The 13,445-nt window shown below is 43.7% G+C and overlaps 1 protein-coding gene across 8 annotated transcripts in view; it reads right to left on the reverse strand.

Annotated features, from left to right (window-relative positions):
- Window positions 1–13,445, reverse strand: part of APP (amyloid beta precursor protein) — a 229,305-nt gene that overhangs the window by 1,323 nt on the left and 214,537 nt on the right. For all 8 annotated transcript variants that reach the window (XM_080657586.1, XM_080657587.1, XM_080657585.1 and 5 more), the window contains 2 exons: window positions 12,549–12,649; window positions 8,920–9,066 (listed from right to left, as the gene is read on the reverse strand). In XM_080657586.1, coding sequence (XP_080513712.1) covers window positions 8,920–9,066; window positions 12,549–12,649 — 248 coding nt within the window. The remainder of the gene's footprint in view (window positions 1–8,919; window positions 9,067–12,548; window positions 12,650–13,445) is intronic.

Genomic DNA, 13,445 nt, shown 5'->3' on the forward strand with positions numbered 1-13,445 from the left:
GGACACCACTCGTTTCTTCTCTCTCTTCTGCACTTGGGCATCTGGAGCAGAACCCAGTGCCCACCAGTGACGCAGATGCTCCAACTAGCCACCAGGTGGCGCTTCAAACCTTGACGTGTTCCTTGGTTATTCACTCAGCTCAACAGTAACGGGATACATCTAGTGTGGAAAATATATATTTTTTCCTTCTCTGTTGGCTCAATAAAAGACAAGAAAACTATGGTGGAAGACTGCTTTCCTTGAAAGTGTGGTGGTAAACTAGGAAAACATCCAAGAGTATCATGAAGAAATTCAGCAAAGGATACTAGGAGACACTCAGATGTAGACTGTGTATTTTTCTCATGTTTAACTTGTCCCTGTTTTTAACAAATTTAATATGTGGAAGAGAGGTCTGAGAATATGTTAACTGAGATAACAATGCATGTACATCAAAGGGGTTCTTCTTTGGCAGTCAGAAAAAATAGAACAAGGACATGCTGTTCTAGATTATAGATTATCTTTTTTTCTTTTTTTTTAAAGTGAGCACTAAGATAGTGTAGAAGTATGTCCGGCTAAAGGTTTAAAAATAGATCCTCTGTTGATATGGTGCTTTATCTCTAAGATTGGCCGGCAATTGTAAATGTGCTGTGTCTGTCTCCCCGTGCCCCCACATCCCCCCAGTGTCACTGTCAGGACAGGGCTGGGGGGAAGCAGGCCATGTACTCTCTACACCCTGGACACGGTATGTTCATCCCTATACTGGGGGAGTGCTGTTCAGGTGTCTAGTATATTTGCTGTACCTCTCACAGTGCACAGAAGAGAGCAAGTACGGAACTCTTTGCTGAATGAATTGAAGCTTAGTTTTGTAATTCTTTTTACAATTTCTCTTCTGTGAAAGCATTGCAAGATGAACAAAAGCAACACAAATTTAATCAGAACAAAGCAGCAGCATGTTTTCCAAAGAAAACTTAGGATGTAGTGTGTGGAAGAGGTTTTTGTTTTTTTTCAAAGGCATCTTTTTATTCTGCACACGATGGGATTGGGGTCCCCACCTGATTTCCAGAAGACGGCAGGCCCGTTCCCCTCTGCGGAGCACTGCACAGTGACACCCAGATCCTCTGCGGGGTCCCCACCGCAGACACAGCCAGTCTGGCCTGTTCTGACCCCACGCTGCTGTCCCATCACCACCAACGAAGCAAAAAGCCCAGGGCACTTGTGCTGGCGCTAAGACACCATGTCTCGGGATGGAGCTCGATAGGACACCGTGACTAGACCACACTGCCTGATGAATGCTTTAGCCTAAAAGACTGGTGCAACCACGATGGGAAACAGTGTGGAGGCTCCTCAATAAACTAAAAATAGAATTACCGCATGACCCAGCAGCTCCACTTCCGGGTATTTATCTGAAGGAAATGAATTCACAAAGCCAAAAAGATATATGCACCCCCATGTTCACCGCAGCATTTCAATATCAATAGCCAAGACGTGAAAACAATGAAATGAATGAGTAACGAAAATGAGGTACACACACACAGACACACTATTATTCAACCATGAAAAAGAAGGAAATCCTGCCATTTTCAGCAGCGTGGATGGCCCTTGAGGGCATTATGCTAACTGAAGTCAGATTGAGAAAGACAAAAACTGGGTGATATTAATTACATGTGGACTCTAAAACAACCCCAAACTCAGATACAGAGAACAGGTGGTGGTTGCCAGAGGCAGGAGGTTGGAGGTGGGTGAAATGGGTGAAGAATACAAATTTCCAGTTATAAAGTAAGTCCGTCATGGGATGTAATGTCAGCATGGTAACTATAGCTAACAACGGAATTGGACATTTGAAAGTTGCTAAGAGAGTAGGTCTTAGAAGTTCTCATAAGAAAAAAAACCCTGTAACTATAGCCCTAGCTGGTTTGGCTCAGTGGATAGAGTGTTGGCCTGAGGACTGAAGGGTCCCAGGTTTGATTCCAGCCGGGTTGAGGGCACATGCCGGGTTGCAGGCTCGATCCCCAGTGGGGGGTGTGCAGGAGGCAGCGGATCAATGATTCTCTCTCATCGTTGATGTTTCTATCTACCTCTCCCTCTCCCTTCCTCTCTGAAATCAATAAAAATAAATAAAAAAACCCCAACCAAACCAAAACAAAAAACACACACAAAAAACCCCTGTAACCACATGAGGTGATGGATGTTGACTAAACTTATTGTGGTTCTCATTTCACAATATATCCATGTATCGACTCATCATGTTCTGTACCTAAAACCATTACGTACTATGTCCATTATGCTCAGTGAAATTGAAAAAAAGATGTGCCAATATCCTCTGTCTTCCCATGGTCTCAGTGTGACCCCCAGAGGACACTGTTTGAAGGGAGTCTCGGTGTCCCTGTCCTTATGAGAATCATCACAGATGTTTCCCATCTGCGGCAGCGTGCTGTTCAGACTTGGGCACCTCTCTGCTCTGGGCCACCTCTGACCTGAAGTTTCAAAGAATGCCGAGGTTTAAAAAACACACACACCACCTTGATCTGCCAGAGCGGCCACAGTTCCAAGTGCAGAGAAAAGCATCACGCTGCTCGACTGCTGCCACGGATAGCTGCACGCCCCCCAGGAGCCACGCCAGCCCTCGCCCTGGCTGTCCACAGGCGTCCGCTCTCATCAAGAGCAGAGAGCACCTGGCAGTTCAATAGTTTACGTCCTTCCGAGGGCAGGAACGCCTTAGAGCCCTGCCAGGAGTGCCAGGCTGCGGCCGCGTGCAGCCCAGGCATCTAACTCGCCTGCCTTCTCAGGCCTGTCTTCTACTTGCTAATCCTCTACCCGGTGGCCAAGAGGGCTGACCTCAGACGGCTCAGAAGCCACAGGAGAGAGGATTATCCTTACAGAATGGCACCCGAGGAGTGCGGGTTGTGGCTTTTTCACCCCCAGCCCCTTGCAGGTTGAAAAGGGAAATACTGAGTCCCCATGTGCACGGATAAACCTACCACAAAAGGAGGAGCATGGGGTGTGGGGGAGCTTTCCTCTCCAGCAGGGCTCAGTGACCTGTCCCTCACGGCTGGGGCCCCCAGGGAAAGCCAGCCCACTGTGACCCTGAGCAGACAGGGCCTCTGCACCAGCACATTAGTATTAGGTCCCTTGCCTGGATGGTGTGGCTCAGTGGTTGAGCATTGATTGACCTATGAACCAGGAGGTCACGGTCCGATTCCCGATCGGGACACATGCCTGGGTTGCAGGCTCAATCCCCAGTAGGGGGCATGCAGGAAGCAGCCAATCAATGACTCTCATCAGTGATGTTTTTATCCCTTTCTCCCTCTCCCTCTCCCTCTGAAATAAAAAAATATATATATATTTAGAAAACTCTAGGTCCCTTAAAGCAGAGAAGGAGCAATAGAACAATGACATCAGGGACAGAAGCCCCCTCCGCCCACGGGCAGGGACAGCTATCGCTAGCTGAGATGACACCACACACATACACACTCGGAATATCCCCTCTGACTTTCTGGTTAGATGGCAGCGGGGATATCTGCAGCCTCCGTGTGGCTCTCTGTGGGGTGTGGGTCTTCCTGAGACCCGGGGCCCTGACTGCACCGAAGCGTGGCTTCAGCTGGCCGCACCTCACATGGCTTCGGGGAGACCTTCTGAGTACTCTTCCTTCTCCTTTCTTCCTGAACTTGACTTTTTGGAGCCACTTGTCCCTTCACTGCATCCAGAGGGATCTGTAGCTCAACCATCAGGCCTCGAGATAAATTCTACCTGGGTCTCTGAGTCTCTAGTTCTCCTGTGTCCCCAGTGAAGGTATCTTAAGCCAGGGAACACCACTTCTAATTTTATTCTGAGTAGCCCCCAGCAGGTTCAGTGTTGATGGGTGTCCCTTTAATGCATAGCACTGAGTTAGACCAAAATCAGAATCCGGATCCCTATAATTTTCCACCTCAGGTCATCCAGGCAGATAATGGGAGGGGGAGGAGGTAAACTAAAATGTATGCAGTAACAACGGAGTGTAAGACCGTCAAAGGAGCCAGTAAAATTAAAGCAAAGAGCAACCGAGTCGTCAAGCCCCCGTTTATCTCTCCCAGTGACCTCCTGGAGTTGATTTCCTGTTCAATTGTGTACACGTTCCTTTTCTTAATTACAATCCCTCTCTCGACAAGTAATTCAGTCATGTGTAGTGCCTACATGGAGCAATTCTTCAGGCAGGCTCTGGAACCTGTGCTGCGCATTTCACAATCATTTTTGATGTTTTCCTCTGACCTTCCAATTTCTCTTTTGGCTGTTGGCTTTGAGAACGTGCGGACTCACGAGTCCACCTTCACTTTCCTTATATTTGCTTTCCATTTCACCTGACCACTCTGTCCAACTTCTCTACTGGTGGTTGTTAAGTACCCCATCCTGGGTCAACTTCTCCAGGAAAAAGGACCCTTAAGGACATACATAGTATTTTTCTAGTGTTACCAGTTTTGTGGCACATTCATCAGAAAAAGTCATACACCATAACTCCACAAAAAGCTAAATAAACTACTCCCTTCCTATTTAGATAATCCACGAGATGACTGGGGGTGTGAGGAGACGTCTGGTGTTCCAGTTATCAGATCTGTGAAAGAAAAATGTTTTCTACCCTATAATCAAGAATTTATGCTCCCCTCCCCTAAATTTTTAAAAAATTGAAGTATATTTGACATATGACATTATATAAATCTAAGCTGTACATGTTAGCTTGATACATGTATACGCTGCAATATGACTGGCATTGTGGCGATAATTAGTGCCTCTATCACCTTAGAGAATTATCTTTTCTTTTTAGTGGTTGGGATAATGAAATCCTACTCTCTTTGCAAATTTGATGATTACAATATTGTCTATATTCACTATACTGTGCATTAGAACTCCAGGGCTGTTTTACTACTCCTTACAAATTTGTACCCTCCAAAAATATCTGTCTTAGTAGTTCATAGGTCGACACTCAACCACTGAGCCAAACCAGCCTTTAGTGGAGGTCTGTCCCCAACCCCCACTAACGGCAAAGTCTCCATTTAGGGGGAGGAGTGGAAAAAGCTATGATAGATATTTTTAAGTATCCACCATCCATTGACACCCGTGTAGAAAAGTCCCACCTGCTAGTAAACAGAACCAGGGGTCAGTGGGCTTTGCACGACCGATTCAAGCAGGAGTCACAGTGGATAATTCAGCTGGAGCCAGGCTCCGCAGCCACCAAGGAAGGGGGTCCGATGGGGAAGCAGTGTAACAGAGGGCCATGGTGTCACTGCTTGAGGCTCAAATAAAGCACACTCATCTCCTTGGGAAACCGTGGTTAATGTCTCGCAGAATGACTCTCTGGCCTTATGGCTAAGCAAATCATTAAATCAATGTTTACTGCTTATCCGTTAACAACAAAAACTAGTGAATGCTCATTTCCAGTGGGGAACAGCTCTATTAATAATGCTAGGCTCGTTTTCATTTCCCAGTGCCATCATCGTCTGTCGGAATCTTTCCCTCTAAGATGAGAGATGTCCTGGAGACCAATGCCTTCGCCATGGTTTCTTCGTGCACTGATAGTGTGAAGTACAGTTGTACTGTCCCCACAGGCTCCAGCCAGTCCAACTGCAACTACTCATCTATTCCTCTTTGTTCTTAGGGAAGCAGGATCAGTCACTAAAGAAGCAGGTTAACCAGAGCTGGACATGAACTCGTTTCCGGGTACTGGAGAGCCTGCTGAGACGGACAGCAAACGTTTGTAGGAGAATCACTTCCCTTGAGGGTAGACTTAATGGGCCAGGTGAGACAGCCGAGGTGCTCAGGCTGGGCTGCAGCTCTCCGCCTGAGTTCTACCACCCCAGCTAGCCTACAACCTTCTTCAGCGCAGGGCTGGTGGACACACCTTGGAGGAAGTTTTGGTCCAACACTGCTTTACACAGCTCAGCACGGAGCTTGACAACGCGTTTCTTCAGAAACACAAAACGAGGTAGGATACTCACTCCAGAGAGGTTTCTAGTTGCTCTCAAGAAGCTAGCAAGATGAATATCAAAAGAAGAGCTGAGCTGCATAACCGCCCTCCCTATAATTTTGTTCCTTGAAGGATGCCTCTTGGCTTAAAAATTATTTCCTTTTTTCCAGAATCTGTGTTGAAGTGTCAACGTCTCTGATATTTCAAATCCAAGGAGACGTTCCTTGGTAACCAAAAGAAATATTTCACGTAGGCAGCTGTAAGGTAGACTTAAAAAATACTGAAGATGATTCTTAGATGTCTGACTCAGTCAGGAAAATTTAACACTCAGGTTCCCAGCCTCCTATCTGGAAAGCCTGTTTCCCTGGGCCTGGGGTAGGGTCAGGGGTGTGTCCTTTCAAGTTAAGTACCTGGTCAGTCCCTGGCACAACCATGGCAGACAGCCTCTGTGCCAGCCTCCTTCTCTGCCCAGCATCCTTAGCTCTGATAAGGGCTGAATTGTTCCTCCCATACCCATACATTAAAGTCCTAACCCCCGGTACCTCACAATCTGGTTATATTAGGGGCAGGGTCTTTAAAGAGGTAATTGAGGTTAAATGAGATCGTTAGGGTAAGCCTTAGTCCAGTAATACTGGTGTCTTTATGAGAAGAGGCGGTCAGACACAGACACACAGAGGGAAGAAGAGGTGAAGGTGGAGACGAGCCATCTACGAGACCTTGATCTGAGATGTCCAGCCTCCAGCTCGTGAGAAAGTAAATTTCTGTTGTTGGAGCCCTCAATGTGTGGCTTTGCTATGGCAGCCGGAGCAAACCAATACAGCAGGTCCCCACACCATGTCATCTCCTTATAAAGTGGATGAGATGCCACAGAAACATGACCCTTGTTTCTATCAATTAGCCTATTGATAAAATTGATTTTGTTGTACGCTGTTTACACTATCGATGCATTAAGTGAGGACTTACTGTATGTGGCCTCTGGCATCAAATTCAGGCACTTGGATAAAAAGGAAGCTGCCTTTTGGGTCGATTTATCAGTCCAAGGCAATTAAAACACGATTACATTAGGTAAATTTAAAAAGGCTTTTGAATTATTCAAGTATGAACAAACTTTTATTTGCTCAGACCTGGAATTAAAGTAAAAAACAAAACTGTTTTGAGTACAAGTGAGGTAAGCCAATGCTAGTAATAATGCTATCTTATACTGTTTCATAGGACACAAGCTCAGAAATCCTACTAAGAGCAATACCCCAAATTCGATGACGCCGTCACTGCTGATTTGAAATCACCTCACAGTCTAGTTTGCTAACCACTCAGTTCTTTTACATTTTGCTACCCGTTCCCTGGATTCAATCATTCCTTTCTCTGCTCTTTAGCACATCCGAACCCATATGCACAGAGGAAATAAGACTCAAAACCAATTTTCATAAGTAGCTACTATAAACAAGTAGCCTGGAGATGTTAGGGGCTGAACACAGTGAGGTGTCTGGCTTTGCCACACATTTAATATATTTAAACTGTTCCTGCTCCCCCATAATCAAGAATGGTTCGGAGCATGTTTCCTCGGGTTTGGTGAGAAATTTAACTCACTGGGAAATATCCGGACATTTCTCTGAAGGAAAAGCCAATGGCGAGGAGGTGGGAAAATGTATACTTTGACCTTGGCCCTACTTAGCTTGACATTGAGCAAACATTTCCTTGGGTTTGGGTCTCTTTTCTCTGGGGTAGGGCCAGGGGTGTGGCCTTTCAAGTTAAGGTGTGTCCTTTCATCTACAAAATGAGAAGATCAGTTTGATTCATCACTGAGATCTCTTCGGCTCTAAAAATCTGACACTTCTCAAGATGGATTCATTTGCTGTCTCAAATTGTTTTCTAAGAAATCATATGTACCATGAGTGTCCTTCCCCCCACCTGTATTTGAAAAGCATAAAAAAAACTTATTTGTAAATTTTACTTCTCAATATTTTGTATCACAGGTTTAGAAAGTTGTACTTGAATCTTGCAGCTTACTCTAGTTTGTTGGTGTAACCACTACCTCCTGTGCTATCCACAGCCATGTCAGTCACAGACTAGGCTGTGGGGAGAAACAGTCTCAAGGATATAACTATGCAGTAACCACGACTGTCCCTGGTGGGTCTTCTCTCCGCCTCCTGTACATCTGCACTAAATGGCTCAAAACTAGACTATTTCAGGTGAAAGGGCAGGGTTGCAGGCTGAACATCTTGAATAACCGTGTATGTTCTGCTCAGCTGTCTGGTATGACATGATTTAAAAAATATACATTCATTTTTATTAATTTCAGAGAGGAAAGGAGAGGGACAGAGAGATAGAAATATCAATGAGAGAGAATAATTGATCCGCTGCCTCTTGCACGCCCCATACTGGGGATTGAGCCCGCAACCTGGGCATGCGCCCTGACCGGGAATCGAACCCTGACCTCCTGGTTCACAGGTCACCACACCACCACTGAGCCATGCCAGCTGGGCATGACATATTTTTTTGAAAAACTTTAAAGGTAAGACTCTTTACTGATAATTATTATTTACTATTACCTGGTTTTAGTTAGAGGTCAGACTATTTAAGAAACACACAAAAAAGTCTGGGAATAAATGTGTTTAGATTTTTTTTTTTTTGGGGGGGGGGGGTGGTGGGGAAAGCAGCCTTGCACTTCCTTTATTCAATTTTAAGTTCTGCCACTTTTTTCCTTTCTTTTAATGTTGGAGGTGATCACAATTTTCTAAGACAGGTGTTATGATTAATAGTTTGCTATTTCAATACGAATGATGAGAAGTTGATGTAGGCGCACAACCTCAATGCCTCAATAGTTCTTATGTCGGAATGAATAAAGACCAAAACAAGAAAAGAGCTGCAACTTGAGAGCTCTATGCAGGGATATAGCTTTTTTTTCAAAGAGAAATACTTGGCTGATCCTTAGTCTAATGCCAAGCAAAAGTATCCCCTTGCAGTCTCTAACTCCCACTTGCAAACACGCAGCCCCGTTTACTTACCTCCACCACACCATGATGGATGGACGTGTACTGTTTCTTCTTCAGCATCACCAAGGTGATGACAATCACTGTTGCTATGACAACACCGCCCACCATGAGTCCAATGATTGCTCCTTTGTTGGAACCCACATCTTCTGCAAAGAACACCTTGAAAAACAAATCAAGAAAACAGGTTGTAACTGCACATTTTGATGAGGTATAGGGACAGTTTTAGAATTATTCAATATTTCTCATGCTATGAGTTTGAATTGCTGGTCCCACCATTTCTTGGTGCATGCTTGAAACAAAAAAAATTCACACATTCTACTTACTAAGAACAACATTTATTGTCTATAGATAGAATGATGGACAACGGGTGGCTTCCCCAGGTCTAGCAAGCCTACTTTCTCCCCACCTGTCCTCTGAGGAGCAAAAAAACAAGCCCAGAGGACCCTGGAACCCTTTGGCCGGCGGAACATTTGCTGAGAGGTGGGGCAGCAGCGTGGCTCCATCAAAAGCCGTAGAATTATGAGTCATGATTATAAAAGGAGGTCAGCATTTTCCTAGTCACAGCAGGTTTAAAACTGGGAGCCCTGACGCATGACAACTACGCCTTAGGTGCTTTCCAAACCCGCAGATGTCCTCGTTTCCTTAGCGCAGCGATTGTCAACCGGTGTGCCACGGCACACTGGTGGGCCCCCCAAATTTTAAAACACACAATACCTGATTAGTCAGGGGCACTGGCCTCTTTCCCCTTCGACTGTCAAATAAAAAAATGACAACAGCTAATACAACAATAGCTGTCCAGTGTGAAGGGTCAAATTATACCTGTTTTTTTTTTTTTGGTCAGATCGGCAAAAAATATAACATATATTTTGGTGTGCCGCAGAATTTTCATCGTTTATGTGCCCCATGAGATGAAAAAGGCTGAAAATCACCGCCTTAGAGGAACATCAACACACAGGAATAAGCATTCCAAAACAAAGGAGTTAAACAGAAGAAAAAGGACATATTGTTACCCACTTTTAGCCACGATAATTCAGTAGGACACTAATTAACCTTGTTTTAAAAGACAGTTATTTCAAAGGGAAGTAATATGCAGGAATTTTAATGGTCACAATAACTCATACTTCCTTACTACGTTGTCTCCAGGAACCCAACTAAGATTTTTGCTATTTATTTGGATTAAATATACCAGCAGAAAGAATTTGGAGGTCATTGTGAAGAAGAAATTTATTCAGTATGATAAACTTATTGTACTACACTGCTTCCTACTGTTTATAAAGCAGGCCATTCTTTCTCAAATTTAACTACTTGAATGGAATTATAGGAACTGCAACCTGTATCTTTTTAAGAAAAAATATATTTTATTGATTTTTTATGGAGAGGAAGGGAGAGGGATAGAGAGTTAGAAACATCTATGAGAGAGAAACATTGATCAGCTGCCTCCTGTACACTCCCTACTGGGGATGTGCCCGCAACCACGGTACATGCCCTTGACCGGAATCGAACCTGGGACACTTCAGTCTGCAGGCCAATGCTCTATCCACTGAGCCAAACCGGTTAGGGCGCAACTTGTATCATCTTGTTGCATGATGATCTCATGCCAGGACATGTGGCCTAACGGCTACTAAACATATTTCACATTTGTTATAAAATTTAATGAAAATAGTTTAATTTATTTCATCACAAGGACAGTATGATTTTCATAATGAAAACTATCAATCTAGCAATCTAAAGAGGCAAGATAATATACAGCCAATTTCTGTAAGTTTTACTCATGGTTTACTTGCAACAAAATTAGCAGCTGCTCATAAATATTCCACCTTCCTCAAGAATTTGCTCGCTCAACATTATTGATAAAAAGCAAATCATTAATTAGCTAGTGATACAAGTATGAAGTAATCAGGAATAAAGGCATGTCTGGCCATCTCCCTGTGTCTTTAAGAAAATACTGTAATTTCGTAATATTCATCCCACTAATTACAGTGCATTATCTTATCAAGGAGTTCAGTAGAGGGAGCTGATTCTCCTAATTGCCGCCGCCGCCATTCATCACTGTCGCATTACAGGAGTCGGAGTCGGTGTAATTGCAGCAACGGACTTTTATGACACGGGCACCAGAAAAGGCAAACCCGCACATTAATCTCCAGCTCTGAGCCCCACCGGCTCCACCTCTTCAGCAGCTCCCCCCGTTTTCCTTTTAACCTCTTCCGCATCAGCCAGATGAAGAATGCCCCCGATTCTAGAATAACTATACTGATTAACTTGCCAATGAAAATCACGCTCCAAAAAGCTAAATGTCCTTTTACCCACTCCCCACCCCCCAAATTATGGGAGTTAAAATGCAAATCTGAATCTCAAGTCAGTTATTTCTGATGTGTTCCAATTATTTAGAGTGAAAAGTCGAGGCATAAACAATACATCAAAGGCATTTCTTTGGGAGTTTAAGAGTTGGATTTATAAACTTTATTTGTGAATATTGGAAAGAGAGATTTCCCCTTGGGGGAAAAAAGAACACAAAAATATTTTTTAAAAACCACACACATCAACTAAAACAAAAATAAGTGCCTGAGCGTGAGAACTTCAAATATTATTATTGTTATAATTTTATTAGCATTTCTTGTTCATCACTGAATGTGTAATGAAATTGTCTCCTTTATTAATTTAACCCCCGCCCCTACTGTGCTTACTGATAAGATGAAAGAAACACTAGCATAATGCAGGATTCACCTGAAGCTTTTCGTAAAGGATTCTACATGACTAGAGCTGCCTACCAAGGAAATGGCTGCTTTTTGATTTATTCTAATTCTAATATTTGGAGGCGGTGGGGTGGTGATTTTAGTCTGAAAAGGAAGCTGCCATTTTGCCTTTTCCAGTCTGTAACCAACAGCACCCCTGGGAACAGTCTGCAGCCATGCTCACCTCCACAGAGACCCCAAGATCCTACCCCAAATCCTACCCCTGCAGGAGAACTTAGAACAAGGGAGTCGGGAGCAACGAAGAAGCAAAATAGAGTCGAACAAACATGCACTTAGGTGAGCGAACAGCCAGAATAAAAGTGTTGCTGATGCTACGCAGTGTTTGCACATGTTTGAGCTTTTGATGCTTCAGGTAAATCTATTATAAACCTATTTTCCTAAAAAAAAACACACAACAAACCCACCAGAATGCGAGTTGCTTAGAATGGCTGCTACAGTAGACATGAATTCTACCTTCAGCCCGGCGTGGGCTTAGCTGCCTTCCAGACACAAAGAACTGGCACATAAAGAACCTCTCGCGCCCTAGCTGGTTTGGCTCAGTGGATAGAGCGTCGGCTTGCGGACTGAAGGGTCCCAGGTTCGATTCCAGTCAAGGGCATGTACCTTGGTTGCGGGTACATCATCCCCAGTAGGGGGTGTGCAAGAGGCAGCTGATCGATGTTTCTAACTCTCTATCCCTCTTCCTTCCTCTCTGTGAAAAATCAATAAAATATATTAAAAAAAAAAAAAAAGAAACTCTCTCTCTTTACTTCCTGTTTTGGTGAGATTCCTAGAAACAGGTGTGTTCCACTTGTGTTCTTAATCTTTTTCTTAACTGGATCGACGAACAAGAGCTGATATGTCATTTGGCGAGACAGAGGGGAGGAAGAGGCCAATTATTCTACGTACCAGTTTTTGATGATGAACTTCGTATCCCGAGTCGTGGCGGAACTCCGCGTCCATCTTCACCTCAGAGATCTCTTCCGTCTTGATATTGGTCAGCCCCGAACCTGCGTGGCACCATAAGCGTGACACCATGATTAAAGCACACAGACAGTCCATGCGTTTTCTCTATGAACAGCAACGCTACAACACCGAGGCCACAGGAAACCCTTTCTAGGCCTGAAGCTGGATGAAATGAGTGACTTCTGTCAAGAAAAACGGCACCCTATATAGGAATCCTTAACCACCACCTATTTTAAACAAAACCATTTTTTTAAAGATTAAAGAAATCTGAAGTTAAAGCTTTTACTACCTTTAAGAATATCTTATATATATGTATTTTTTTTAAATGGGGAAAAACAGAAGTTAAGTGCTAGCTGGGAGGTTGCAAGGTTTGTTCCTAGAATAAGCTGGCTTGTTTTAGGGCCTTATGGGTTCATGGATTGCATGTGTTTTTTACATGTGCCCACAGTCCTTCAGAAAAAAACATAATAAAAGCCTTTAAAAATGAACATCAATTATCTGGTAGAACAAAACTGCTACTTTGAGGCTTTTTTGTTCCGTTAACCAATAAATTATGTTCCTGTATCTATGCAGTGAGGCCTTGTAAAAATCCTATCATTTATTTAGTTAAGCGATTTAGTCAGAGATACAGAGTGTAATTGGCTCATGGGCTGAATAAAGAGCTGCGGTACATAATCTTTGAAAAGGCTCCTTTGCGACTGACTTCCTCCTCTACAAATTGCTATGACTCTTTCACCAATGGTCACAATGTATTTCATTTTTCAAATAATAATAATTTGAAGCTTAAAAACAAAGGTGCAAAGTCATTTTTTAAAACAAAAAGAGGGAAGTACAAAGCAT

This window comes from Plecotus auritus, assembly GCF_963455305.1.
Source record: "Plecotus auritus genome assembly, chromosome: 2".
Classification (NCBI taxonomy): domain Eukaryota; kingdom Metazoa; phylum Chordata; class Mammalia; order Chiroptera; family Vespertilionidae; genus Plecotus; species Plecotus auritus.